Source organism: Alligator mississippiensis, chromosome 9 (assembly GCF_030867095.1).
Source record: "Alligator mississippiensis isolate rAllMis1 chromosome 9, rAllMis1, whole genome shotgun sequence".
Classification (NCBI taxonomy): domain Eukaryota; kingdom Metazoa; phylum Chordata; order Crocodylia; family Alligatoridae; genus Alligator; species Alligator mississippiensis.
Window position 1 is genome coordinate 21,010,397 of NC_081832.1, and position 27,269 is coordinate 21,037,665.

Consider the following 27,269-nt stretch of genomic DNA (forward strand, 5'->3'; position numbering starts at 1 on the left):
GGAAATCTAGCCTTAGGGTATAATGGAGAATCAGTGAAATATCTATAACTTTGTTGTTTTTTGTCTGCTTTGGATGAAACTTGAAGGGGTGCTGAGAGCATGAAGCCTGCCAGTTTTCAAGAAGATCAGTGCAGGGGTTCGGGGGAAACTTCACCCCAAATTCTTGAAAGCAAAACTCATGTCACGTGTATGTGTTAAGCTACAGTGGGGTCAAAACTGCAGGGATAGTAGCCCCTGCTGAGGCTACAAAGCCAGCCAAACTTCAAACTGGTAGGTGCAGGGGTTTGGGGGGAACTGTACCTCAAGCTGCTGACAGGCAAAACTCATGACCTAGCTGACACTGTGTGTGTTAAGGTGCAGCGGGCTAAAAACTTCAGGGATCGTGGCCCCTGCTGAGGCCACAAAGTCTGCCAAGTTTCAAGGAGATAAGTGCAGGGGTTTGGGGGGAACTGCACCTCAAGCTGCAGACAAGCAAAACTCGTGACATGGGTGCTTGTGCAACTGTGTCTGTCTTGGGGCATGGGCGGGGGGGGGGCAGGAACAGGGACAGGGACTACTGCAGGTCTGGCTGCTAAGCTACTGTGTTACCAGTTACCAATTAATCATGATTCACTCAGGGACCAGCTCAAAACACAGTACCTAGCTACTATATAACAAGTTAATGAGCATGGATTAACACCTAGAAAACCACAGACTGAGAGGAAATAATCAATACAGACAACCAACTGCCCAAAGACAGACACAGTTGCACAAGCACCCATGTCACGAGTTCTGTCTGTCAGCAGCTTGAGGTGCAGTTCCCCCCAAACCCCTACATCTGTCTTCTTGAAACTTGGCAGGCTTTGTGGCCTCAGCAGGGGCCATCATCCCTGCAGTTTTCACCTCCCTGTGGTGTAACACATACATGTGACATGAGTTTTGTTTTCAACAATTTGGGGTGCAGTTCCCCCCTGAATTCCTCCACCAATCTTCTTGAAACTTGGCAGGCTTCATGCTCTCAGCAGAAGCTACCACCCCTTCATGTTTCATCCAAAGCAGAGAAAAAACAACAAAGTTATAGATATTTCATTGATTCCCCATTATACCTTATGGCCGGATCTCCAAAGCTTTTCTGAAGCTTTTCTGAAGTGGTTCAGAAGCTCTGAACGACTTAGGAAAGCCTAAAGAAGCCAGTGCTTTGATCCGGACATACTGCTTCGGACACTAAAGTGTCTGAAGCTGCTCCGGATCTGAAGCATGGTCCAAAGCCTTGCACAGCCCTACGCAGCAGCTGTGCCCAAAGGAAAAATAGCACCCAGGGAAGGATCCCATTAACTAACACAACATTATTACCCTCTCCTAGATGATTCAACTAGGAGAGGCCCATGACCAGGAAACCACCCTTAACAAACAGGGGCCCTACACTTCTCTCTTTGTCCCAGGGTGAATTGTCCCCTCCTGTCAGGGGCTTCCCATTGATTGCCTGCAGTGGGGAGGCTGCTCCTCTCCTATGGAAATCCCCTTTCCAGGTGACTCACAAATCCTGCAGCTTTTGGAGAGTTAGGCTCATATCCAATGGTGGGTTGGGTGGGGTATCTTCCCTTGCTGGGGTGGTTAACCTGTGCTGCTCACTGTGGGAAGGCCTGAGTCACCTCGTGTAGCCACCCAGCCTGTTAGCCCGCTTTCAGCCATGTGCACCATCCTGTGTGCTGAACGGGGCACCTGCCTCATGCAGGGATGGGAGCTACCACTGCCTCGTGCAGCCATGCCAGTCCTGAGCGCTCTTTGCCAGCCCTGTGCACCATTCTGTGAACCGGAGGGGCTGGGCTCCTGCCTCATGCAGGGTTGGGGACCCACGCTTCCCTGTGCAGTTGTGGCAGCCCCTTCAGCTCTCCACCAGCCCCGTACACCACTCTGTACACTGAAGGGCGGGGTAAACCCCTGCCTCGTACAGCTGCCAAGGTCCTGTCTGCTCCTGGACCCTCACCAGCCCTGTGCTCTGATCCATGCACTGAGGGCTCCTGCCTTGGGCAAGGTTGGAGACCCGTGCTTTATTGTGCAGTTGCTGAGGTCCCATCCACTCCCAAACCCTCCCTGCCCCAATCTGTTCACTGATGCTGTGGCTCCCCCCGTGGCAGGCCTGGGGATGCAGCCACTTGCTGCTTCCTGCTAGGCAGTGACATCTTCTTGGCATTTCTGGGGCAACTGCTCCACCCCACTGGTCAGCTCCACCAGCTCTTCACAAGCCCCATCTTTGTAGTCCCCCACCAACAGCTCCCCATGTCCTGGGCACGCAGGCCTTTTCCCTTTCTGGAGGCTCTGATTCCATATTGAAAATGGACCAATAGGAAAGCCTGAGGGGTTAATTCCCCCTCAGGTCCTCTTCTTCACCCTGCCCCTGGGTCAGGGTAGGGCAAATTTGCCTCCTGCCTCCTCCTGATTGGTGGAAATTCTCCTCTAATCAGTGTGTGCCATTCCAGGCTCAAGTTAACAATCTGGGCTACTGGTGAGCCCACCGGCCAGCCTGCCACATAAGTATCTATAAAGTAGAAAACCAATGATTCCTGCTTGGGTGATTCAAGGTGCCTTCTACAAAATCTGATTAAGTGAACTTGAGATCACAAAAACTTATGCATCCCTGATTTAGTTACCCTTTCTTCTGCCTTATTCAGCATGGACAATTTTAGAAACAATATGAGGGTCATATTCCAAAATGAAGCTTACAAAATAGGCCCTTGAAACACAGCCAGGCTCACAAAACATGAAGTTTACATTCTGATAAAGAAACACTCTTATTTTCTGTTAGCTGTATGTATTTGGAACCTCTAATCGGGATTTTGTATCTTTATAATTGCACTCTTATCTACCTTATTGTGGGGGTGAGGGAGGAAGAGGGTGTAATTGTATGCATTTTTTGGGCTAAACAAAGACCTAGCAGAAGAAATGGCTACAAAAAGGAGTGAGACCATGCAGAAAGCAGCCAGTAAATAAACTGAATTGTTTCTAAAGCAGGAAGTCTTTTACAGCTATCCAGGCAATGTCAGATGTTTTTAAACTATACTGTTTTAGCAAGCAGTAGATCACAGCTTGTTTAAGGCATGTTCAGGAAAATTGGAATCGGCAGGGAAAGCATTTAGAAAAATTCCTTCTGGACTGGAGCATGTTTGGGGTTAATAGGGCTGACTTCTGGGTATTCTTCAAATCACATTCAGAGGTGAAAAGTTTGCTGTTTTGTTTCTTTTGTTTTTCATTCAAAAAAGTCCTTGGGGATTTCTCAAATACCAACATAAACATTCAAATTCAGCATTGATCTGGTGTCCTGGCACAGCAGGGAGCATATTTTCCTACTTCCAAGTGCACATGGCTCTAATGTACATTATTGAAAAAGGCATGCATGACTTTTGGAGAGTTGTGCATGACTTGAAGGGGGAGTAGATCCTTGTATATTCTTAGCCACCATATAATTTCAAATTGCTCTGCTTAGAGTGTTTACCTTGCTAGAAAATGTGATTTCTGTCTGTCAAGAGAAGTAACAAGCCCATACTTCACCATGCCTATACTCTTATGATACAGCATTCACATAGCCATATAGCAATATGGCTGAGTGATTGTAAAGTAGGCACTAGGAATAACTGAGCTAGAATTTTGGTTCTGCCACTGATTTTCTGTCTGCATAATGGAACACTAATTAACCTTTATAGGGGTTCTTAAGATTCCTGGATAAAAAGTACTGCATTAAGTGTAAAGTATATAAGTAATTCAGGTGTTATTACACTAAGTGCCTTGGTATATATGTCAAGGTATTAAATGGCATGAACACCATACTGCTAAAACTTTCTTTAGGCCTCTTAACATTGACATCTGCTTGCATATCCTATTTCTGCAGCTTCCCCCAATTCGTCACAGGGTTTTATCTCCACTTTGTGATATCCTGCCTTTCAAGAGTATTTCTTTAGGAGTTTTTGTCCTTCCTTAGGACCTGGAAATGATCGAGCTGGCTTGTGCCTGCTTCTGGAGCTTTCCTGTTGGTGTTCAGTTCCATTTAGGTAAGCCCCAGGAAAACTATGATAGGAATAGTTACTTTGGATAAATACAGTTATCATTTGAAAGTGCTTTGGAATGTCAAAGTTTACCTTAATTATAAAAAAGATGAACTGCAAGAACTAAATGAAATACAGTTTTGATGGCCAGCAAAACCTGCTCTTGCCTTCTCTGTTAACCATGTATTTGTATTAGTGTAATGTCAGTCAGTTCTTTAAGATCTGTAGAGTGAGTTCAAGAAGACCATAGCTCGGTGCAGCATTTTCAAGAATATCTTCCTTATGAAGGAAATGTTTCGTATGAAGCATTTTTACAGATGATGATATATAGAAAGATGCTTGTACACAGTAGTGTGTCTGGCCACAGTAAGGCTTAGCTAGCTGGGCAGCTACTTTTTTATTGATCCATGTACCATAGGTTTATCAGATAAAATAATTCTTTCAAAGTTGTTCCAGTGTTTTTGTCATGCCAGTACTGAAATTTCAGTGGGTACCAAAACGTCAAAAGGCAGGTGCTATGTAATACTGTTATAATACTGAACCTGAGAAAGCTATTTTAGTTCTTAGTTGTCATCCAGTGGCCAGATGTACAGATAGGTCTTTCCTGCAGACTGGAAACAGAGAAAAGTTCTATTGGTGTAAATGTGAATTTTTGTCTTATGGACTGAAAGAGCCCTAAAGCAATGTAACATTTCCACCAATGATTCTCTCAGTGCCACAGGCTTGTGGCAAAGGCAGGGAGCTAGATTATTCTTTGTGGCACTAACACATCCCCCTAACCATTATTTCTATGTTGTTCAACTGGCATTGTAATGCTAGCTCATCAGTATGTTTGAGGATTAAGGTAGTGTATGTACAATACTTTGAGAAGTACTTCATGTAGGTGTAGAGGCACTAAAATAGTTTATTAATATTCCCATCTCAGGTATGAAAGACTTGGGTTAAAGATGAGAGCAGAACTGGTGGTGAAGTGGCAGTCCCGACACAGGGCCTTGTTGCATGATAATTTTGGGCAGCTCCTAGAGCTCTTAACACCTGGATTGTCCACACATTAATGACTGAAACTAGTTTTAAGCACTCATTAAGTGGCCTAAAGTTACACCACTCTAGGGCAGGATTACCTCTGATCTGTGTTTCCCAGATCATGTTACCCTAAGTTGTAGCCACTCTAGGCTATACCTTTGTATAAATACCCCACCTGCCCCACCCCCCGCAACCCCACTGGCTAGGATCAGGCCCACTGCCCCCTCCCCCCACCCTCGATAGCCTTGCAGATCCTTGCTCACTGCCTTGCTCACTGCCATGTGCCCCCCTGCCCTCCTCCCTGCCAACCCCCTGGTCAGCCTGGAGAAGAGCAGAAGTGCAGTTGGGCGGGGGGGGGCAGGTAGTCTATTTGAGCCTCCTTTGTACTTAAAAAAAAAGAAAAAAGGAAGAAGATTGTAGATTGTAGATTGTCCCAGTGGCTCACTAGTGGCTACAGTGCTAACTCTTCCCTGCCTGCTCCTCTGGGACAGACAGTGGGTAGCCCCAAATAAGTGGGGGAGAAGTGGGGAACCCTGAGGGACAGGGATGAAGGTCCAAGGGTGGGTGGAAGGACTTAGGGAGCCCTGAGGACAGGGGGAAGTGCAGAGTAGGAGTGGGGGTGGGAGGACTTAGTACTTTTAAGTCGTCCAGGCTCTTGCTGGCCTGAAGTGTCACTGCTCCAAACTTGAGCTGCTACTAACACAAATCAACATTTGTGCGGCTCACAGTGGTGCAACAAGCTCCACTGTTGTATGTAGAACTTTATCTGTATTTCTGACATTTTGATTTCTCATGTCAGCCTAATCATTTCCTTGGTTCTGTTCATCTCTCTGTATCTGTGTAACATACCTTTTGGTACCTGATTGGAAGGACATGAAGGCAGTAGATATTTAATTCCCCACTTTTCCGTAAATGAAATGAAAAATCCTGCCGTGGGCTGTTACTGCAAACGTAGCAGGTTGCTATGGATTAAGCTACTTAATCAATTCAGACAAACCATTCCACACTGCTCATAGTAGTCAATATCTCCAGTCACTTGCCATTTCAGCAGTTTACAGACTAACGATCCTTTTTTCTACAGACAGAGATGTTGCTAAATAGCCTCTATAGGCAAAGCTATAAAATCTTGTCACCTTCATCCTTTCCCCCATCATAAGCTGGTAGCATAGCAACTAATGAAGCTGCTTGAACTTGAGTTGACCCAAAATTACATGTTTCACAGCTTGTATGTTTCCTTTCCCCCCCCCCCGTTTCTTTTTTTGGTGCTTGTTGAGTTTAAATCTGCAGTCCCTTTGGGAGATTAGCAGCTTGCTCATGCAGAAAGCTGAAATGGATTTAATAACTCATGATAGATGAGCCTGAGCAGTTTATGGAGTTAAGAACATGAGCCACAACTATAGCTGGCCAAAATACTTACTAGTGGAAGGGACCTGCCTTTTTGATCAAAGGCGAGTGCATTAGGAAGCACAACTGTACACCTTACGTATTTGGAATGGTATCACAGAATTATCACCTTTCATAGCCTTCTCAGAAATAAGCGTTTTGGGGTAATGGTGCACGATAACTTGTGATTTTTGTGCACAGTTGTAATAGTTGCCAGTGAAAAGTTGGTATTTTCTTATAGTGGTGTAGTGAATACTGCAGTTATGTTTTCATTTTTAGACTAAGAAAAAATTAGCCTTTTGATACCATTGCTGTCCATGTTTAGCTTCAATTTAACTTTGTTTTTTTTTCTTTCCAGTCATTTCAAGTCTAACAAAGAATTTAAATGATCAATATAAGCTCTTTAACATATTAGACAGCATTGGGCTCATCATCCAAGGGAAGCTAGGAAAAAAAGAATTTAAAAAAATGGATTCTGGGAAGAGGAGGAGGGAAAACATTCATAAAGACTCACACTGCTCTCCAGAGTACAAGTCTGCTGTTGATCAGTGCGAAAAACAACCCTAATGTGTCTGATTATAGCCCAGCATTGAGATATAGGCATTGGGCATTCAGACAGTTTGAGCAGGGAGACACTAGAGGGCACATCCAAGACATAGTAAGATGATAGATGAAAATTTAATTTTTCTGCTTCTGTGATGTTTTGAAAAAGCTCATTGAGATTAAGCAGTAAGGGCTAGAAGCTTTAAAAGACCTCAGTGCCTAAATTCAATCAGTGTTCAAAACTGCAGACCTGAAAGTCCCTGACAACTCAGTGCCTAGGTTATGCCTAAACCTAGTAGGGATCCCTGTCTTGTGTGGGGATGGGGGGGGAGCTCAATCTGGTAAGGATGCCTACTTCCTGCTGACAGGCTCAGGTTCCTTGCAAAATGCATCTGCAGCCACCAATTTCTTTGAAAATGTAGTTAGAGGAGCGAGAGGAAGTGATGATGAGTTCATGAGAAGTCATTGGATAAAATGCAGAATGAAATGTGTAAGCAGGGATGAAAACCAGAATACTGGGGAAGGAGAGCTAAAATCTACAGTCCTCCCACCCCCTTCTCCCTGCCACACATACCCATTGACCCCATCTGTGTATGTACTTGTTTGAACGGATTGGAGCTTGGACTTGCTTGTTTCAGTCATGTGGCACACTGTTAACAGAAGGAAAAAAAGAGCATTCCCTTCCACCAATAGTCTTTTAGTCCATAGCTTGCTCTGAGGTGTAAATGAGCAGTTCTGTGCCCTGGGTGGTGGTGGTGTGTGGTGCAGTGGCTGCTTGGCTGCTGCTGTATTGTAGGTGGTGGTGTGATGGCAGGAAAGCAATGGTGGTTGCTGCTATTTTTGCAACCCCACTAAGCTGCACCTGGTTTTGGTTCTCTTGTCACTCCCACTCCCTATTAGTTGTGCTACTGAGCTTGTTCATTTTGGTGCTCTTCTGTGAGGAAGGTTTGAATACCTGCAGGCAGAGAAGCGAAATGAACCTAGGTTTCTGATTTTCTGTATGAAAGCTGTAAGAGCCTTATTACACGGTAATTTTGGGCATCTCCTGGAGCCCTTAACCCCTGGATTGTCCTCACATTAACACCTTAAAGTGGTTTTAAGCACTCTTTGTGCAGCTCAAAGTTGCGCCACTCCAGGGAAGGATTCTCTCTGATCCACGCTGTCCAGCTCCTGTTCCATTGAGGTTTAGCTGTTTCCCACAGATCGGCCACCGAAGTTGAATCCTCCAGTATCCCAGGATCTCTCATACCCTAGCCCAGAGAGCATATATAGAAGCCTGTCTTGGCTCACCAGGCCTCTAGTGGCAGGTCACAGTTGTGCAGGTGGGGGACAGTCAGAGAAGGTTTCTGAAGGTTTCTGTGACTGCACCAAAGTCAAAGCCAACTGCACAATATTTGTGCAGCTAACAGCATAAGGTATAACAGTGCAGATAACAGCGTAAGGTATAACAATGCCCTAACTCAGGGATTGGAAATGTTTTTTTGGTCTTGGATCAGAATGACCCAGCTCAAGTAGTAGGATGACCAGCACTAGGACCTGGTCACCTCCACTACCTCTCCCCACCTCCCAGCTACCATTGCCACAACCTTTGCCTCTACCACTCCTGATCACAGTGTCCTTTGCAGTCACCAAAGATTATCTATAACAAATGAAGATTCAGTGTATCTGCTACAATCCAGCAAGTATACCTGGAGTACTTATTCTGTGCAGCCACAAATTTTGCATACGCTGTCTAGGCTAGCTCACCTCTCTATAAGAGAAATTACCCTTCTGCAGCACTCTCAGGCTGCAAATTCTAGGCATGAGATTTGCAGCAGGATTGGAAGCTCCTATATGTTAGCACTGTATGCCACTAGTGAGCCACTGGGACAATCTACAATCTTCTTCCTTTTTTCTTTTTTTTTTAAGTACAAAGGAGGCTCAAATAGAAGCATTCAGTTCTAATCTATGGGAGTTCTTGTAATAAGCTTTACAATTAGAGCACAGAGTCTTCCATCTAATTCACTTAATTTACACTGGGAAATGAGATACAATTCTACTAATCCAATGCTATTTTCTTCTTTATTAAAGAATGAAAGCATCCTCCAAGGCTCTGGTGGGATTCAGACTAAAGCTTTGGAGAGACAAATAGCATGAAAGGCTAATGAAATAGAATGCTATGGTAATTCCCTCACTTGCTGTCTCATGCCCTTACACTAACCTATAACACAATTAAAATGCAAGTTGGCAGGAGCTAATGGTGACATACTGGCTTTTTGGTGTCAAATAGGTTTGTAAATATTTGTTTGATAAAATGCTGTGAATACAGATGTACTTTTTCCACTCCATATTTGTTTAATCTGTTTTACACGGTGACTGCAAGTGCTTTCAGAAATGGGTCAAGACGGTTTCTGCTTTGTGGCAGTTCCTATAAGCTTCACTGTGTTCTCTACTTTAAACACAGGCTATCTTACTGCCTAATTTAAAATGTGCTCCTTGGTGATTTTGAATACATTTTTACCCTCTGATTTTTTTTAAAGGAAATCCATAGGGTAGAAGATATATTTTTCTTGCCTTATAATAGAAGCATGGCAAAGTCTCTCACAAACATGTATTAAGAGCTTTAATTTGTCTACATTACCTTTACATTTACCTAAACTCAAGCTGAAGAACAAAGTGTGCTGGAGTGATTGTTTTGTTCTTGGTCCATTATTTGTAGGTACAAAAGGTAATTCCATTTTATATACTATATTTTCTCACATATGACATATGCTTTTTCCCTAAAAAATCACCTCCCTCCCTCCTCAAATCAGGGTGTGTGTATCAATCAGAGAAGGTAACTTTCTCCCTAGGACAGAAACACCCTGCTTCCATTCTTCCTTCCTAGTGAAGCAGCTGTGGCATTGCTATTCAGGCAGCAGAAGGAGTCAATTGACTTAATGGCTGCAGGTGTTAACAATTCTTTCTTGCAATGGTACTGATGTTCCACTAATTAAGCTAAAGTTTCTTCTGGCATTTTTGCTGTTTGATAGCTGCTCCTGTTCTTTCTCCTCCTATTTCAGAGCCCTGGAAACTCTTTAGCTCTGTTTAAAAGTATAGATTCACCCATCGAGATCATAAGTCTTCAGCATCAGTTAGGGTTTCAGCTTTAGTTAAGTAGGAAAGGGAGAATGAATCAGCTGAAGATTAAGCCATGCCCCTGCTCTATGCAGCCATAACTCTGGAAAACATTTTCTTTCTTCATTCTGCCGTACAAAAACCAGGTGTGTATTATATCCTGGGACATGTTGCATGTAAGGCAAAATGGTAATTAATTATTATTTGTGTATGTAAGCCCATAGAGAAGAGAAGAGCTCTAAAGTGCGAAGGGGATGGAAAGCTCTTGCTGGTGCACTGTGCCCCTGAATTTTGAAATGTTTAAGCTTTAATAATGAGAGTCTGAAGACAAGTTGTCTATTAAATCTTGGAGGTATTGTTCCATCCTTACCCATGTCTTAATTTCTTCTGACAAAGTTCATTATATCTAATTTAAATCAGTTTCTCTCTTCCTTGTAATACTGATTCTTCTTTCCTCTCTTCTTGATTTTCAACATCTCTTTTCCTGGGTTATCTTTCTTTCCTTCCCAGCTTCCTGTGCATGTTCCATAGGGCTTTATTTGGATCAGCCTCCTTTACCCCCTGTAATATTTCACTCAGTGACCTTATCTGTTCATGCAACATCAGTTCTCCTTCTTATTCCTCTGATTCACAAACCTACCTCTTCTCAGCTGTCCTGCTTTGCATCTCAGTCTCACAAAGCTTCTTTGGGTCTCTTGCTGAAACTTGCAAAATTTGGCAGTGCTTAAATGTAATAATTTGATTTCCACTCTTTCTCCTCCTTAACCATTTCCATGTCAAACACAGGGGTCCTTTGATCCTGTTTTCTACAGATCCTTTCTCTAGTTTATGCCCCAATGTTGATTTTTTTTTCTCTTTCTATAATGCCTGTGGCCTAAACTTTCTTTTTCCATACCTCTAAGAACTCTTTATCAAGATGCTCAATTCCTATCTTAATCCCTACAGCTCATTATTTCTGACATCTACCTCTCTATCCATAGATTTATTTCAACTGCTTCTACAAGGGCCCTCAGTCATTCATCCCAGTCATTAAATATAACTTCTTGCTGCTCAAGTTTCAATGGTCTTTCACAGTTTAGGCTAATTTAGCCTGCAGACCCACTCTGTCTTCTCCATTGCACCAACATTACTAGTCCCTGCACTTCAGAAACTTATTGTGAGACTTAAACAATGTTTATGTTCAAAATCTTTGGAAAGAAAACTACTTCATAAGACATCAGAATTAAGGATATGTGTGGTGGAGAGATTGTACTTTTGAGGAAGGTTTGATAAAATCAATAAATTATCTGGAAAGTTTCTTGCAGAGGATTAGGTGTCAACCAGGAATTGAAAAGCAAGAAGAAGCAGCAAGCAGGATGCTAATGGATGAAGAATAACCATGTATATAATCAAGTTGCTACTGCTACTGAGCACTGTTAGTGAAGCTGGTGATGGTGGAGAAGGTTGGCCTGAGAATGTTGACGCTCAAGTTTCTGATTCATAAAACAACCTGAGAATGTTTTAGTACAAAATTTTCACACACTGCTGCTACATCCTAGATCTAACGTAAAACAACATGAAGGGTTAAATAAGTAATTTGGTCTCTTATCTCTCAATCTTGGGTCTTTCTACTGAGATTGCCAATAAGGCAACAGCTGCCGATGGCAGCAGCTTATGAAATGGTGAGACTTGCTCATTACAATCTGCTCATTTCATTTGGCTCACTGAAGGAGTGTTATGTAGTCATGACTTGCTAACTGAAACAAATCCTTTCCTAGTCTCTCCTGTAGAGTCTACAGCCTATGTAAAGTACAGCTGTACACCATCACCTGTTCCTAATATCTGGCTTTTAAACAACAAATTGCTAACATAAGTAGATTCAAAATTACTCTCCCAGCATGGCTGTTCCTTGGTATTATCCAGCCCCTGGTTTATGTTTCTTCCAGGGGCATTTAAAAGTTCTTGAACACCTTGGTTAATGTAATACTTGGTTAGTGAGTTGACAAAACCCATTTAGGCCTTCTGCAGGACAATCAACATGTGCCTACTAGGTAGAGAGTGTCATGCAAACTCCAACCTAATGCTTTATACTCATAGACCATATTTAAATTTCTTGACTTGAGGAAAAAAGTCCAATGGCACTTTAAGTACTTTAGTGATCAAGTTCTCTCCAACTACTCAGTGGAGATAGGGAAAAATATCTGAACTTCTAACCTCAAATATTGCAGTTCATGCTATTTTCAGGTTCAAGCAGATTTTTTTAAAATCTGAACAAATTAATTCCAGCCTAATAAGTGCAGGGAAACCAGGAAATTACTATACATAATAGTTGTATTAAATATGCCCACAGGATTGAACATGTTTAACTTTTTTTATCTTCCATGGAGGGCTCTCTTCTCTCCTTGCTAGAACACAACAGGATTTCCTTTTCACATTTTCTAATCTTTCTTCTTTAATCTTTTATAGAAGTCACATGCACAGTCTAGAGACCAGCTGTTTCTCCCCTGTCCCTTGGGGCATTTCATGTTTTATTTTTTTTAAAGAAAAATATGGGAACAATTTGACAGGTAACATTTTTCACCATATTGTGAGCATCAGAGGTATTGACAACAGAGACTACTGCTGCCAAGGCTAATTTTCATTAATTTTGAATATTTCACTGTTGAAATACTGCACTGAGACAAAGGAACCTTTACCCAGTAGTGTGGTGCAGTACTAAGCATATTAGAGTGGAGGTCAGGCGATCTGGACTCTTTTCTCACCTCTTCCTGGACACCTTGGACAAGTCAATTATGCTAGATATGCCCCTTAGATACTTCAATGGGACTTAGACATGGTTTTACTGTCAAAGCACCAAAGATTGATTCAAACTGGCCCTGTGACAAAAACCACAAAAATCATTGCATGCCTCTTTTGGACTACAAAGTTTCTTAGGTGTCTACCAATGCCTTCAGAGGAGGCTGAGAAGCACACTGGACAGTGTACCTCATTGCTGCTTAAGCTCCATTGTGAGTAAGAACAGATGTAACATTTGAAATATTTCAAACTATAGTAGGCTTTAAAATGTTTAAAATAATAGTGTTTCACAGATTCACAGAATCTTAAGGCTGGAAGGAACCTCATGAGCTCATCGGGCCCAGCCCCTCTGCTCTGGGCAGGAAAGACTGCTGGGGGTCAAATAACCTCAGCAAGGTGTGCATCCAGTCTCCTTTTCAAGATCTCCAGGGTAGGTGCATGCACCACCCCCACTGGGAATCTATTCCAGAGTCTGGTCACGTAAACTATGAAGAAGTTTTTCCTTATATCAGGTCTGAAACCTTCTTCTAGGAACTTATGACCATTACTCCTGGTTTTCCCCTGGGGCACTTTGGTAAATAGTTGTTCACCAAGCCCCTGATGCTCTCCCCTGATGTATTTGTAAGCTGCCACCAAATTCCCCCAAAGTCTTTTTTTTTTTTGTAGGCTGAACAGTCCCATATCTGTCAGTCTTTCTTCGTATGACTTGCTCTTCAGGCCTCTAATCATGTGAGTGGCTCTTCTCTGGACTCTCTCAAGCTTCTCCACATCCTTCTTGAAGTGCGGAGGCCAGAACTGGATGTGGCCTCCAGTTGTGGCCTCACCAATGCTGAGCAGAGCAAGAAGATAACTTCCTTAGTTTTGCTTAAGATGCATCAGTTGATATATGCCAGCGTATTGTTTGCTCTGCTAACTGCAGCATCACACCGGTGGCTCATATTCATTCATTTCAGCTGAGGACAGCCATACAGCTGTGCCTGTCATCCCCCTGCCATGCTCTGCCAATGCCCTCCACTTCCAAATTTCAAAGTTGCCATGCTGGTATGGAGTAGTGATGATCTACAGCGAAGAGTTGAAAGGAAGTTGGTCAGTCCTTTAGCCGCACCTCCAAACCTAATGTGCAACTCTAATTAAAGTGCCCCACTACCCCCAGAGCACATGTAAAGATGCCCTTAGTGGTTAGAACACTCATCCAGAATGTAGGAAAGCTGCTTTTGAGGTATTCTTACCTTGAGGGGATTTAATCCCACATCTCCCATTTCCCAGGAGAGTGTCCTAGCAACCAGAGTTTAGAAAAGACTCTGTAAGGGTGTTCTTTGCTCCTCCTGTTGAAATTGGGTTGCTAGACAGCCAGGAATATATGTTATAGGGCCATACGTGTGAGATTTAGGGCACCAGACTGAAGAAGATTGGCAGAAGATCATTGCAGATTTTACACTGTGTTGTTTCTGGAGATGCATTTGAAGCACATATAAGATTGGTGTTAAAGCTTGAATTCTCTCAGTATGTAAAGCAGGGCTGTTTACTGAGAACTCACCATTGGAATCCCATAGTTCAGGAAAGTTAATTTATGTTGAAACAGGTGTTTGGGGAGGGCTTAATAACGTATATTTGTATTCAGGAATCCATAGTAGGGGAATTATGATCTGCCTTCTTGCAGGAAGAAACTTTTTTTTTTTCGTCATATCTCCCAATTCATGAAATAGGCATTCTCTCTTTTTTCATATTTTGACAAAAAAGTAAAAGCAAATGGAACAATTATTAATGTAAATGATTGTTAATTGTAGAGTATTCCTACGTGCAGTATGGAGATACCTGAGGAACTACTAAACAAGGTAACTCAGATACTGGTGCCAGTTTAGCTCTGATAACACTGCTCTGTGTGAGCTAATTTACCCTTCTTCACATTATGTGGTATAAAAATACCCTTAAAGTCTCTTCCAGTACAGACATATAGGACAGAATTGTATTTCATCTATCAGACAATCAAAATTCAGCTGGTGACCAATTTAGAGTTATTTGGCTGTTATGTAGGAGCAATTTGATTGCCTGCTCTGAGCATATAAGCAACCCAGTTATAATAGGGAGACTTCTGTTCACTTTTGGAGGACTATCCAGTTCCTGTACTGGGGGCACTTATGCTCCCAGAGTAGATAGTAAAATCTCTTCAAGAGTTGGTCACAATTTGCACTTTGGTCATCCACCTGGGAAATCAAATTTCTGTTCATAAGGATTACTATGTGCTAGGGAAAATGTATATATGGGCGAATCCTATAGCTTATAATCCTTTGTGTTCCACTTAACAAGAGTGGAAGTAAAAGCTTTTAATTAGGTCAAGCATATACTGTCTGCTTCTAGGAACAAATTGCTACATCATACATGTGTACAAAGTTGAAGGGCAATACCTGAAATTACTAATTGTATCATGGTGGAATTTAATTCCCCAACCAAGCCCAAGACCTCATTATGTTGGGCACTGTTCATACCCATACAAACTGTCTCAAACACCTTACAATCCAAATAGGTCAGGGAAAAGGATCTTTTCAAATTCTGGAACATTTAAAGTGCACACCCAATAGAAGATAGGGACTAGAGACAAGCTAATGGAAGTGATATCATCTTAAATATTTAAATACAAACTTACTTATCCTAATGAAAGAGCTTTCATGTCTTAGATCAGTGACTGCTTGAGGGATTTAAGTATGGGGCTTAGTTGGTATAACCAAGAATCACGTTCTTGGATTAAGTTTCTAGTTAAATTAGGGGTGAAATAGATTTGATATCTACCACCAGTCTGTGTTCACAGCCTATTACATGAGTCTCAGTACTAACTTGCAAGTATTTTTCACCTTGTTTGATCCTTCATTCTATATCCTGCTGCCTACAGGGAAATTCATTCTCAGTTCCACAACTCTGTAATTTTTTGAGCAATCACAGGCTGTTGTAAGCTCATCTCAGTGTTCACAGCACTGACAGGTGCTTTAGATAGTGCAGGTATGTTGGATTACAGCTGCTAAAATTGAAGACACACATATAGAGAAGTGGTACCTGCTAAGATAATGTTGCTGTAGCTATGGGTCTGGCCTGCATTTCCATTATAAAATCCATTGATTGGGGAAAATTTGACATACAGATTCTCAGCATGGGACATTATTCAATCTAATCAATTTTTCCAGCGTCTTATAAATTTAAAGTTTACTCATCTATTGTTCATAGGATTACCCAGCAGCTCTTTAAAGATTTGCTGTCTTTCCATGTAGTAATTATTATGGCAGTGAAACTGCATATTTTGGTCAGGAGCTCAGCTACTTGATTTTAAATTTCCTGTAGAATACTTACATGGACACTGTCTAGTTGTAAAGACTTGTTTCTATTAAATTTATCAGTTTGCCCCAACAATGCCTTTTTAACACTTCAATTTCTGACAGGTCATATCTTTCTATCTAAAAGAGAACAGGTTCAGGGTAGGTATCTTTCCCAAACATGCTGTGGTTTAGGCTGTTACAACAAAATAATTTAGCCTCTGCAATGCCCTATCCTCTTCAATAGTTCATTGTTCTGGTAGTTCAGCAGCCCTGATACTACATGGGCTGGTTGCATTGTCTTATTATTGTCTCTTTTGGCTGCTGATTTTCAAATGTTCATAATTTCAGTCTTTCTCCTCTTAGCTTCACATGTGGATGAGGTCTATTTTCAATTATTTCTTGAGTTTGTCCTTAGCTTTTGTTTCTCTGTCCCTGTTCTGATCCTTACATTTTTTTAGGTTGTTATTGACTCCATTCATTCCCAGTTTTGCTAGTCCTCAAGGAATTTCATTATCTGAGCTGGCCCACTGCAGGATTTTAAGAGGATATTTAGCCTGCAAAACAATTACTTTTACTTTTAAACCCTATATAAATAAGTGGGACTAGATCACCCTGTACTGGTGAGTTGTGTGTGTCCGCTCCACAGCAGAATTAGCTCCATATTAGATACAGAGGTATGTCCCCCAATGCCCATTAAAACAGTATCTGACTAAAGTACTATTTTGTGAGATGAGAGAGATGGGTTGGCATTCACAGGTCTACCAGGAGCATCCTTTGCGACTTTGGAGAGTTGGTTAAATATCCTATGCCTCGGTTTCCCCATTTCTAAATTAAAATAATGAAAACCACTTAAGTATAGTATTCAATATCCTTAGTTGAAAAGGTTTGTGGAAGTGCTTTGTGGCTGGTTTGAGGGGGGGGGGGTTCCCCTTTAATTGTACAATATTTATATGTTTAACAACAGTATCTTTTTTTTTCTAATCCTCTTAAAGGGAAACATGTCTTTGTTTTGTATGTTGTCCTTTAATGATTTTAAAAAGAAAAAAGTGGAAAGAATCTAGCTACCATGTACATTGGTATAGGTAAGGCCCAAGATACCTTTCCAAGAACATAGCAGTTTACTTACATTTCTAAATTTGATGTAAAGTGCCATAGAATCACACTGCAATAAGCAGTAACACAACACAGAGAAGCAGTAGCCAGCAGGCTTCCTCCATGTTTTGCAGTGTTCTCTCCTGTACTTTGACTAGCAGTTTTCATAGTGGTTCAAAATACAACTACTCATATGAACTAAAATAGTTTGAGCTGCCACATGACAGTATGTGACATTTATCACAGTCTGGCCCAACCTCCCTCTCTGCACGGACATCACTCTGTAAGTGGACTTAACCATTGGATTCCCACATGCTTTTAAACCCTCTAGGCCTGGGCAGTGGCTGATCACTGTACCTAGGACTAGATTTCTCACAAGTGTTTTCCACACCTGGCACCTGACAGGATGCAGGACTTCAGCGCACTAAACCTAGTTGCTTAAATAAGAACTTTCAGCACCCACCTTTGGGTGGGTGATTTTTATATTCTATTTTAGCCCATGATGGGCACACAAGGAACATTAGCTCAGCAAAATAGTTTATCATATAGAGACACTTTATTCTTAAAAAAACAGGTTAGATGCATAAACAACAAAATCCAGAATGCAATTCCTAAATGTTTTAGTCCAGCCCCTCCTGTCTTCTCTCTCTTCAGCCTGGTCTGCAAAAAAACAGTCACTCGTTTCTCCTTTTCTTTGAAAAGCACACACCAGCTACTTCCAGCTTAGCTAGCATCGTTTGGAATCTGTGGATCAAAAGTAGAAAATCCATTGCTCCTGTAGGAGAGTCATTTAGTCCTTGATTACTCTGTCATTGTTTGGTAGACCGCTCTTTCACTAGCTGTCAGGCCTCTTCTAGAAGGGGGATTTAATACAATATAAAGGTCATATACCAAACTTATGATTGTGATGTACAGTCTAGACAAAAAAAAAAAAGGTTCACAAAGCAGGGAGTTCATAGTTTGATATACATATTGTGCATTTATACTTCTTTACCTGTTCCATAAATCATTTTTCTAACCCATTTTTCTAAAGTAACTTGTATCCTATTACTCTCACTAAATCTAAAACCCCAGTCTGGGGCTCAATAGTCCATGCTATCATATGTTGGGATGTAATGTGATTGGTCAGCTGTCACTTCTTTGCACTGAAAAATACAAATCGCCAAGCCTATCTTTTAATTCTGTAATGCAATAAAAAAAATAAATTTTAACTTGTTTTGATGTTCAGATATTTAGTATGCATATATCTACCAATGGCTGAATATTCTGGAATTTGTTGTTGTTGTTGGAGACATGTCCTTAACATACTCAGCTGGACTTTTATGCTTGGCCGAGTTTTTGCATGGGACTTGGACAGTTGTAGTGGTGGTCCTTCTGTTAATTTCCACCCCTCTTCTTCTCTCCCTCCTCCCTCCCTCCCCCCTCCCCAGCCCCAAAATCTTAAAGGGTTTGTGGTATTTTTGAGCCAGATGGAAACATTTTAAACAATTTTCAAGAGCTGGCTTTCTTTTGAAATCTAACTATATCTTATTCTGCCATACACAGAACCCTGCCTCACCCAGAAAATATAGGGAGGAAAATAAAAAGCAGCCTGCAAATAGATAATTAAACTGAAACAGAAGTAAACTTATTCTGCCAATATTTAAGTGAACAGGGCAAGCAGTTCCTGAATTTATGTTAAAATTTTCATTATAAATTGGGAAAAAAGTATACATAAGGAAATTGGGAGGAAGAGGAGGAGGTAAAGGCAAATATATTTAATGGGTTCCTCTAATTGAGTCCAATTCCACCTTGCAGTTGACATGAAATTTCAAAAATTAACACTTTAATTACATCTCTAGAAAACATCAGTTCCAGTAAATGTAGTATTGTGTATCATGTGATCTGCAGGAAATCTAATTTGTAACTTTTTGAGCAAATTTCTGGAACTGTACAAAATTAGAGTACAACATTTCTTGACAAGGAAAGCTTAGCAGTCAGAAATGTTTTCCATCTAGAGACTTGCAAGTGAAGAATTGCAGTGTCTCCTGAAATATTGGGTATCTCTCAAGCCCCTAATACATGCTTCCTAAGTTTTAGACGGGTGTGGGTGACTAATGGGCTTCCTGAGGACAACTGGAGCATCATCTCGCCTGCAGGGGTTCAGAGACAGGGAAACTGCTCCCAACCTTGCCTTGCTGTTCTCTTTCATATTGCCCACATCTTTGCATATCTCTTAGATTTTGCTACTACAGCATGCATTCCTTTGATTAATCACAGGAGGAAAACTTGTAATTCTTTTAAGTTCCATAGGGGTTTTAGATTAACTCCTATGAAAGTCTGTTTCTAGAACGAATTCTGTTCCAAGTCGCTGACTTTGGAGGGGGTTTTTTTTCCCTTTATGTAAAAGATGTCTCTTGTATTTGTCATCTTAATTTTGAAAGAAAAGAGAACTTTGTGTCCTTAGGGTTGAGGGCAAACCAAATTAGAAGGCGGGGAAAAGCTAGGTGAGATTAAAGACGGTGCTCATAATCTTGCACAGAGGCTTTCAAAACTACGAGGCATACGGTATTCATGAGGCTTCCAATATGCAAGCGCTGTTTATATACCAACAGTACAGAAAAGTCAGGCAGGCAGCCAGACCCCTGTAGACTTTTTGTAGATTTGCATCAAAGGGCAATACAGAGCTGTCTTTTATTGGCTTGCTTTCTTTTTTATCACAGAGGTATATTCAGTTCCCTGGTTCCTGCCTCCTGATGATGCTTCTCAGACATCTCCTAGGCAGTGTTCATGACTCACACAGACTTTGCTTAGTACCACTGCTTGCAAGTTAAGCAAACTTTACTATTCAGCACCATGAGGTCTGTTAATTCACTGATGCCCTAGAGTTTCCTCTCTTCATTCCACTTGTAGCCAAAACTCATGTTAGAATAAACTTTACTGTCATTCTACCTGTGATGTCCCTGAACAACCAGAGATGCCTTTAGAGTCCAAATATATTTTCAAGTATATTTTTAGACATACTGAGTCTGAAAATGTGTCCTATATTACAATTAGAGGCTGTTTATAATAGTGGCGTTTTGGACTCAACGGTTACGTATAAGAAGTTATTCTTTAGTTACAGCTACCCAGTAAATTTGACTCATTCCATTCTCTGCTACTCATTGAACAGGAAACAGCTGTGGGAGCAATGCTGACCTTTTAAAACTTATGACTGATCCTTATTTTAAGTAAAAATCACCTTGTGGTAATCACTACTAGGGAGATGAGTGAGGATAAAATACCTGATTTTGTATGAATGGTAATGTGCTAGTATATACGCTGGATTTAGTGATGGCTATTTCTAAATGGTTATGGCTTATTTTGAATATTTATGCTTGAACATTGTGCCCTCTCAAGTCCATTCCAGCCCCTGTTTAGAAATAAAAAATATTGAGCCAAACTCTGTTCAGTTACGTGGATACAACTCTGATGTAAAAATATTGTCTGTTTAAGTCTGTAGGAGCTCTGCTTGTCTAACAGAGCAAACTTTGAGCTAGTCTTGCTGCTGATTGTGTTGTGTGTCATAGTCCCAGCAAATTAAGCACTTTTACCAATATTTTCACAGACTTCTTATCACTTTTATTGTTTGCAGAACCTCCAACACCCATTGCGCCCCCTGAACTGCTGGCTGTCGGTGCCACCTACTTGTGGATCAAACCAAATGCCAATTCCATTATTGGTGATGGGCCTATAATATTGAAGGAAGTGGAGTACCGTACAACAACTGGGAATTGGGCAGAAACTCACATTGTAGACTCCCCCAATTACAAGCTGTGGCACCTGGACCCAGATGTGGAATATGAGATCAGAGTGCTTCTTACCCGTCCTGGTGAAGGAGGGACCGGACCCCCTGGGCCTCCACTCACGACAAGAACAAAGTGTGCAGGTAGGGTATCTTCTGCTTTATATACTGTACAGCAATTTCAGTTTAAACATGTTATTGGAATCTGAATGAGGTTACATTCATTACTGTGTGAGCTTTACCCTTCTGTACTTTTATTGCAGCATGCTAATTAGTTACTGGCCCTATGACAGACAAGATTCCACCTATCTCTTGATGCAGCTATGTTTTCTGAAGAGATTTGAATTCAAGATATGTATTGAAGTGTGTTATTAGTATTTTTGTTAATACTATTTTATCTTTTCAGAGAACATACATTTAATGGGAAGCAGTTTGGATGCTGCCAGTGGCATACCATACCTGCTATGTTAACTATTTGGCTGCAGTTCATTGATGTTGTAGTTAAGTTCCAGCCTGGCTATTAAAAGATGACAAGCCAGTAATATATTTTTGTAACCATTTCTCCAGTGGTCACACTGAGTCTCATACATGCCCATTATCTGTTTTTCTTTTTCCTAAATGCATGCATTGTGTAGGGAAGTGTCATGTATGGCTACCCAGCTGAGCTTTGGTACAGAGAACAGTATAACCTGACATGCTTGCTTATTTGCTCAGAATGTATAAAGTAGGGTAAATTGGGTGAATTTTGTTGCTAATTAGCCTGCTTTTTTTAAAGTATCCCTTCTCAGCAAGGTAAATATGTCACAGTTGAAGCCCTGTACTAATGTGTCTATACTGCTTTTGGTGCTTATGGTAACTTGGTGTGTCTGCATGATGCTGCATTGTGAAATTCAGAAATATCCATGTTTTTCCTGAGAAATAACTTTTGTTGTGAAGCAGAATGATTTCAGTGACTTTTTTTTCCTGAGCTTTACAACATTTTTTTCAATGTGAAACTTTCAGATTGTCTGAGAATATCTTGCTTTGCATTTTTAATTTCCTACCAAATGTTAGGTTCTTTTCCTCACAAATCTCTACCCTATTCATAGATTCATAGATTCATAGATGCTAGGGTCGGAAGGGACCTCAATAGATCATCAAGTCCGACCCCCTGCATAAGCAGGAAAGAGTGCTGGGTCTAAATGACCCCAGCTAGATACTCATCTAACCTCCTCTTGAAGACCCCCAGGGTAGTGGAGAGCACCACCTCCCTTGGGAGCCCGTTCCAGACCTTGGCCACTCGAACTGTGAAGAAGTTCTTCCTAATGTCCAGTCTAAATCTGCTCTCTGCTAGCTTGTGGCCATTGTTTCTTGTAACCCCCGGGGGCGCCTTGGTGAATAAATCCTCACCAATTCCCTTCTGTGCCCCCGTGATGAACTTATAGGCAGCCACAAGGTCGCCTCTCAACCTTCTCTTGCGGAGGCTGAAAAGGTCCAGTTTCTCTAGTCTCTCCTCGTAGGGCTTGGTCTGCAGGCCCTTGACCATACGAGTTGCCCTTCGCTGTACCCTCTCCAGGTTATCCGCATCCCTCTTGAATTGCGGCGCCCAGAATTGCACGCAGTACTCCAGCTGCGGTCTGACCAACGCCCGATAGAGGGGAAGTATCACCTCCTTGGACCTATTCGTCATGCATCTGCTGATGCACGATAAAGTGCCATTGGCTTTTCTGATGGCTTCGTCACACTGCCGGCTCATGTTCATCTTGGAGTCCACTAGGACTCCAAGATCCCTTTCCACCTCCGTGCCACCCAGCAGGTCATTCCCTAGGCTGTAGGTGTGCTGGACATTTTTCCTCCCTAGGTGCAGCACTTTGCATTTCTCCTTGTTGAACTGCATCCTGTTGTTTTCTGCCCACTTGTCCAGCCTATCCAGGTCTGCCTGCAGCTGTTCCCTGCCCTCCGGCGTGTCCACTTCTCCCCATAGCTTTGTGTCATCTGCAAACTTGGACAGAGTACATTTCACTCCCACGTCCAAGTTGCTGATGAAGACATTAAAGAGTATCGGTCCAAGGACCGAACCCTGCGGGACCCCACTGCCCACACCCTTCCAGGTCGAGACCGACCCATCTACCACGACTCTTTGGGTGCGACCCTCTAGCCAATTCGCCACCCACCGAACTGTGCAGTCATCCACATCACAGCCTCTTAATTTGTTCACCAGTATGGGGTGGGATACCGTATCGAAGGCCTTCCTGAAGTCCAGGTATACGACATCCACCCCTCCTCCTGTGTCCAGGCGTTTCGTAACCTGGTCATAGAAAGAGACTAGGTTGGTCAGGCACGATCTGCCCGCCACAAACCCATGCTGGTTTCCCCTCAGCATAATTTGCCCTGCCGGGCTCTCACAAATGTGAGCCTTGATAATTTTTTCAAATACTTTACCAAGGATGGAGGTGAGACTGACCGGCCTATAGTTGCCCGGGTCCTCCTTCCTCCCCTTTTTGAAAATGGGGACCACGTTAGCCCTTTTCCAGTCCTCTAGGACTTGGCCCGTGCGCCACGAGCATTCGAATATTCCTGCCAGTGGCTCTGCAATGACGTCGGCCAGTGCCTTCAGCACCCTCGGATGGAGCCCATCTGGGCCTGCCGACTTAAAGGCATCCAGTTCTTCCAAATGACTCTGCACCACCTCAGGATCTACGCATGGAAGTCTGGCGCCTTGCTGCTGCCTCTCTACAACCCCAGTGAGAGACTTGTCGTGCCCCTCGCTTAGGAACACTGAGGCAAAGAACTCGTTGAGGAGTTCAGCCTTGTCCCCTCTATCTGTCACCAATTGCTTCTGCCCATTTAGCAGGGGTCCTATTCCTCCCTGGGCCTTCCTTTTACTCCCAATATATCTAAAAAACAATTTCTTGTTGTCCTTTACTTGGGTTGCCATCCTCAGCTCCATGGTAGCTTTGGCCCGTCTAACTGCCTCCCTACAAGCACGAGCAGAGGAGGTATATTCATCTTTAGTGATCTCACCCTGTTTCCACTTTTTATGTGCTCCCCTTTTGGCCCTTAGGCTGCCCTGGATTTCTCTGGTCAGCCATGGAAGCTTCCTGGCCCCTTTCCCTCTTTTGCCTCGCTCGGGGATCGTCTTGCTTTGTGCCCAAAGGATCGTTTCTTTTAGGCACAGCCACCCTTCTTGGGCACCCATCCCATCAAAACTCCTACTCTGCAGTGCTTCCTTGACTAATCGCCTGAGTGCAATGAGATCAGCTTTCCTAAAGTCTAGCACTTTCACCCTACTAGTTACCTTACCCACTCGCCGTCTTATGTTGAATTCTATCATAAGGTGATCACTGTCTCCCAGATAGCTACCGATCTGGAGGTCCCCTATCATGTCATCTCCCGTTGCCAATACCAGATCCAGTATGGCATTCCCCCTAGTGGGACCATACACCTCCTGTGTCAGGTGGAGGACCTGTACACAAGTTAGAAACCTGCGTGAGCCATGGGACCTTGCTGTCTGCGTCTCCCAGCAGATGTCCGGGTAGTTTAGGTCCCCCATGACTACCGCCTCTTTAGCTTTTATGGTCTCCGAGAGTTGCCTCAGGAGCCCCGCATCTATTTCTTCCCCTTGGTGTGGGGGTCTGTAACAGACCCCTACCACCAAATCCCTTTCTCCTTGCCCCCCATGTAGCCTAACCCACAATCCTTCTACTTCCTCAGCCTCGGATTCTGTCTTGATGAGGGTTGATGTATATTGCTCACTGACATAGAGTGCAACCCCCCCCCCCCTTTCTTCCCTGACCTGTCCTTTCTGTACAATCTATAGCCCTCAATATGTACCGCCCAGTCATGGGATGAATCCCACCAGGTCTCTGTTAGCCCCACTATGTCATAGGTGTTTAGTGCAAGCAGGAGCGCTAGTTCATCCTGCTTGTTCCCCATGCTCCTAGCATTAGTATATAGGCACTTGAGCCCTGCGACTGGCGCCTTTGCTGCCCCCCCGCTCCCAGTCCCATGGGGCCCATTGTTTCTTACCTTCTTGTTCCTTACCTGTTCTGTTGTGCTGGCCTCCCCATGGCTTTCAAGTTCCCAATGTTCTCCTTCTTCAGGCTGGGCTGTCCTTGTGGGTGCCACATGGTTTGGTGGTCCACAGCTTCCCCTGCCCTCGTACTCCCCTCCCCCCGACGAGCCTAGTTTAAAGCCCTCCGGAGGAGATCCGCCAACCTAGAAGAAAACACACGCTTACCTTTGGGGGACAGGTGAAGCCCATCCCAGCTATTATAACCAAGCAGATAATTTTGCTCTCTATGAAGGTTTATATACAGCTAAACTAATTAACTGGGGCTTTTGATTTACATGAGCATGTTCATTCCACTTCAAGATTTCCTGATTTGCTAAAGGTTGATTCTGTTTTTATGAATCTACAGCATTATGGCATGAGTTAGTGAGTATAAATGAGAGAGTCTTTATTCAACGAGGATGATTCTTCTCTTTACCTCCTGCAGAAATGTAGTGCTTCTAAGCAATGCAGGCTTGCTTTTCTTCTTCATGTTAGAAAGGGATGGAGAAAGTAGGAACAATGCAGGAAGACTAGAGCAAGACCTAACAAGAATCTTCCTAAGTGTGTCTTTTTTTAATGGACAACACAGAGTGAAGCATCATCTTGAAGCAAATAAGCTTGCTGGTGTTTGTTGTTTATTAAGCCTATCAGTCAGGGCATGGACAGATAAACAGATAAATACTTCTGTCTTTTCTACTTCATGGTGTAAGGTGACTTAGTATTCAGGAACACATGCCAGAATGACATATTCTGTTGTCACTGCTTCCTATGTGTGCTTCTATCCCACAGTAAGTGAAGCAAAAGTAATAATTTGCCTCTAAATAGAATGGGTGGTAATTTTTTGTGAATTAGCTTCTACTTACTTCAGGATAGTAGTGGACAGATGAAATGGTAAATCCCCTGTTTCGTTCATTTGGTCTAATGGTTTCCTCTGTCTTCACTCTGACTAGCATGCAGAGGGTAAGGACATTTTCCATGTTCCCACAGGTAGCTTGAAAATGAAAATATTGAAATGCATACATCAAACCACTTGGGGCTGACCATGTGCTCCTCTGCTCTTCCTTTTGTGCTTTCACTCTTGAACACCAGTGTTGCAGTGTTGCAGTGTTCTGTGGCCTTCAGTACAAATAAGTATGTAAGATATTAGTCTTAACTATATAAAAATGAAGCTAGTGGTTCATGCAGTGTTATGGGGGAAGTGGGGGCTGTATGCATATGCTTGCCCTATGTAGCTATCTTGGGTGCTGTCACAAACCCAGCTGCAGGGTGCCCCAGAGCTAGTGATACAAGTGTAACACTGATGGTCAAACTGTCAGTCTCAAGTTAGATCTGGACTTAAATCAATATTTCCTTATACAGATTATTACATGCTGAAGGCTCAGTCCTTGTTTTCAATCTTATTATTTATATATCTTATTTAGTTTGTCTAGAAAGGTGCATATATACCCTGCCTTTTAATATTAATTGTGATACAGAACTTGCTGAGATTTGGTTATGGCATTTATATTTTGTTTGGAGCAGTGGGGGCCAATCGTTTTGGCAGATGTGCCACAAATTAGCCCTGTACCCACCCAAGTGCTCTCTGATCCCAAGGGATTGCCTGATCTCCAGCTCTGCTTTCTGTGTCTTTCCCTGTTTGTTTTGCTGCTTTGCTTTCTGTTTCTTTCCCAGTCTGCCACTGTGCTGCTTGTTCTCCCCCCAGTCTGCCATGGGACACATGGAGAGGCTGCCCATGCCACCAATGATTTAGAGCACTAGGTGTGAGAAGCTCTAATGAGCTGCATGTAAATCACTGCCTCCTAGGAGAAAGGGAAGAAGCTCAGCCAATATCTGAAGACTTTACATTATATCTTTATAATACCAACCTAAATCATGAGTAGGACAAATTAAATTATCTCAGTTTTTATATAATATGGTAGATCCTCTTTAAAATACCATTCTACTAGGCTAATTGCATACGACTTGTACAGGGAAAAGGTTTAAAAAATGTGCTCAGTGAACAAGAAAGGGGCGCTGTTAACATTAGTTCTTTTAAAATAGCTAATTATGAATTCCATGGAGCATCTTTTTGTTTGGTCCTGAGTGGTGTTATTGTATTATTATTATTATTATTATTAGTGTGTCTGTTTGCAAGAGTATCTTGTTTGAGTCTCTGATTTCAAGGAGCCTTTTTAGTAAAGGGCAAATGGCTGACATTAACACCTGTTTGTTACTTCATTCATGTAAATGGTCCTATG

The 27,269-nt window shown here is 42.5% G+C and overlaps 1 protein-coding gene across 2 annotated transcripts in view; it reads left to right on the forward strand.

Annotated features, from left to right (window-relative positions):
* PTPRT (protein tyrosine phosphatase receptor type T) overlaps positions 1-27,269 on the forward strand; it is an 889,034-nt gene that overhangs the window by 449,318 nt on the left and 412,447 nt on the right. For both annotated transcript variants that reach the window (XM_019484632.2, XM_059733217.1), the window contains exon 7: positions 20,850-21,143. In XM_019484632.2, the coding sequence (XP_019340177.1) occupies positions 20,850-21,143 (294 nt within the window). The remainder of the gene's footprint in view (positions 1-20,849; positions 21,144-27,269) is intronic.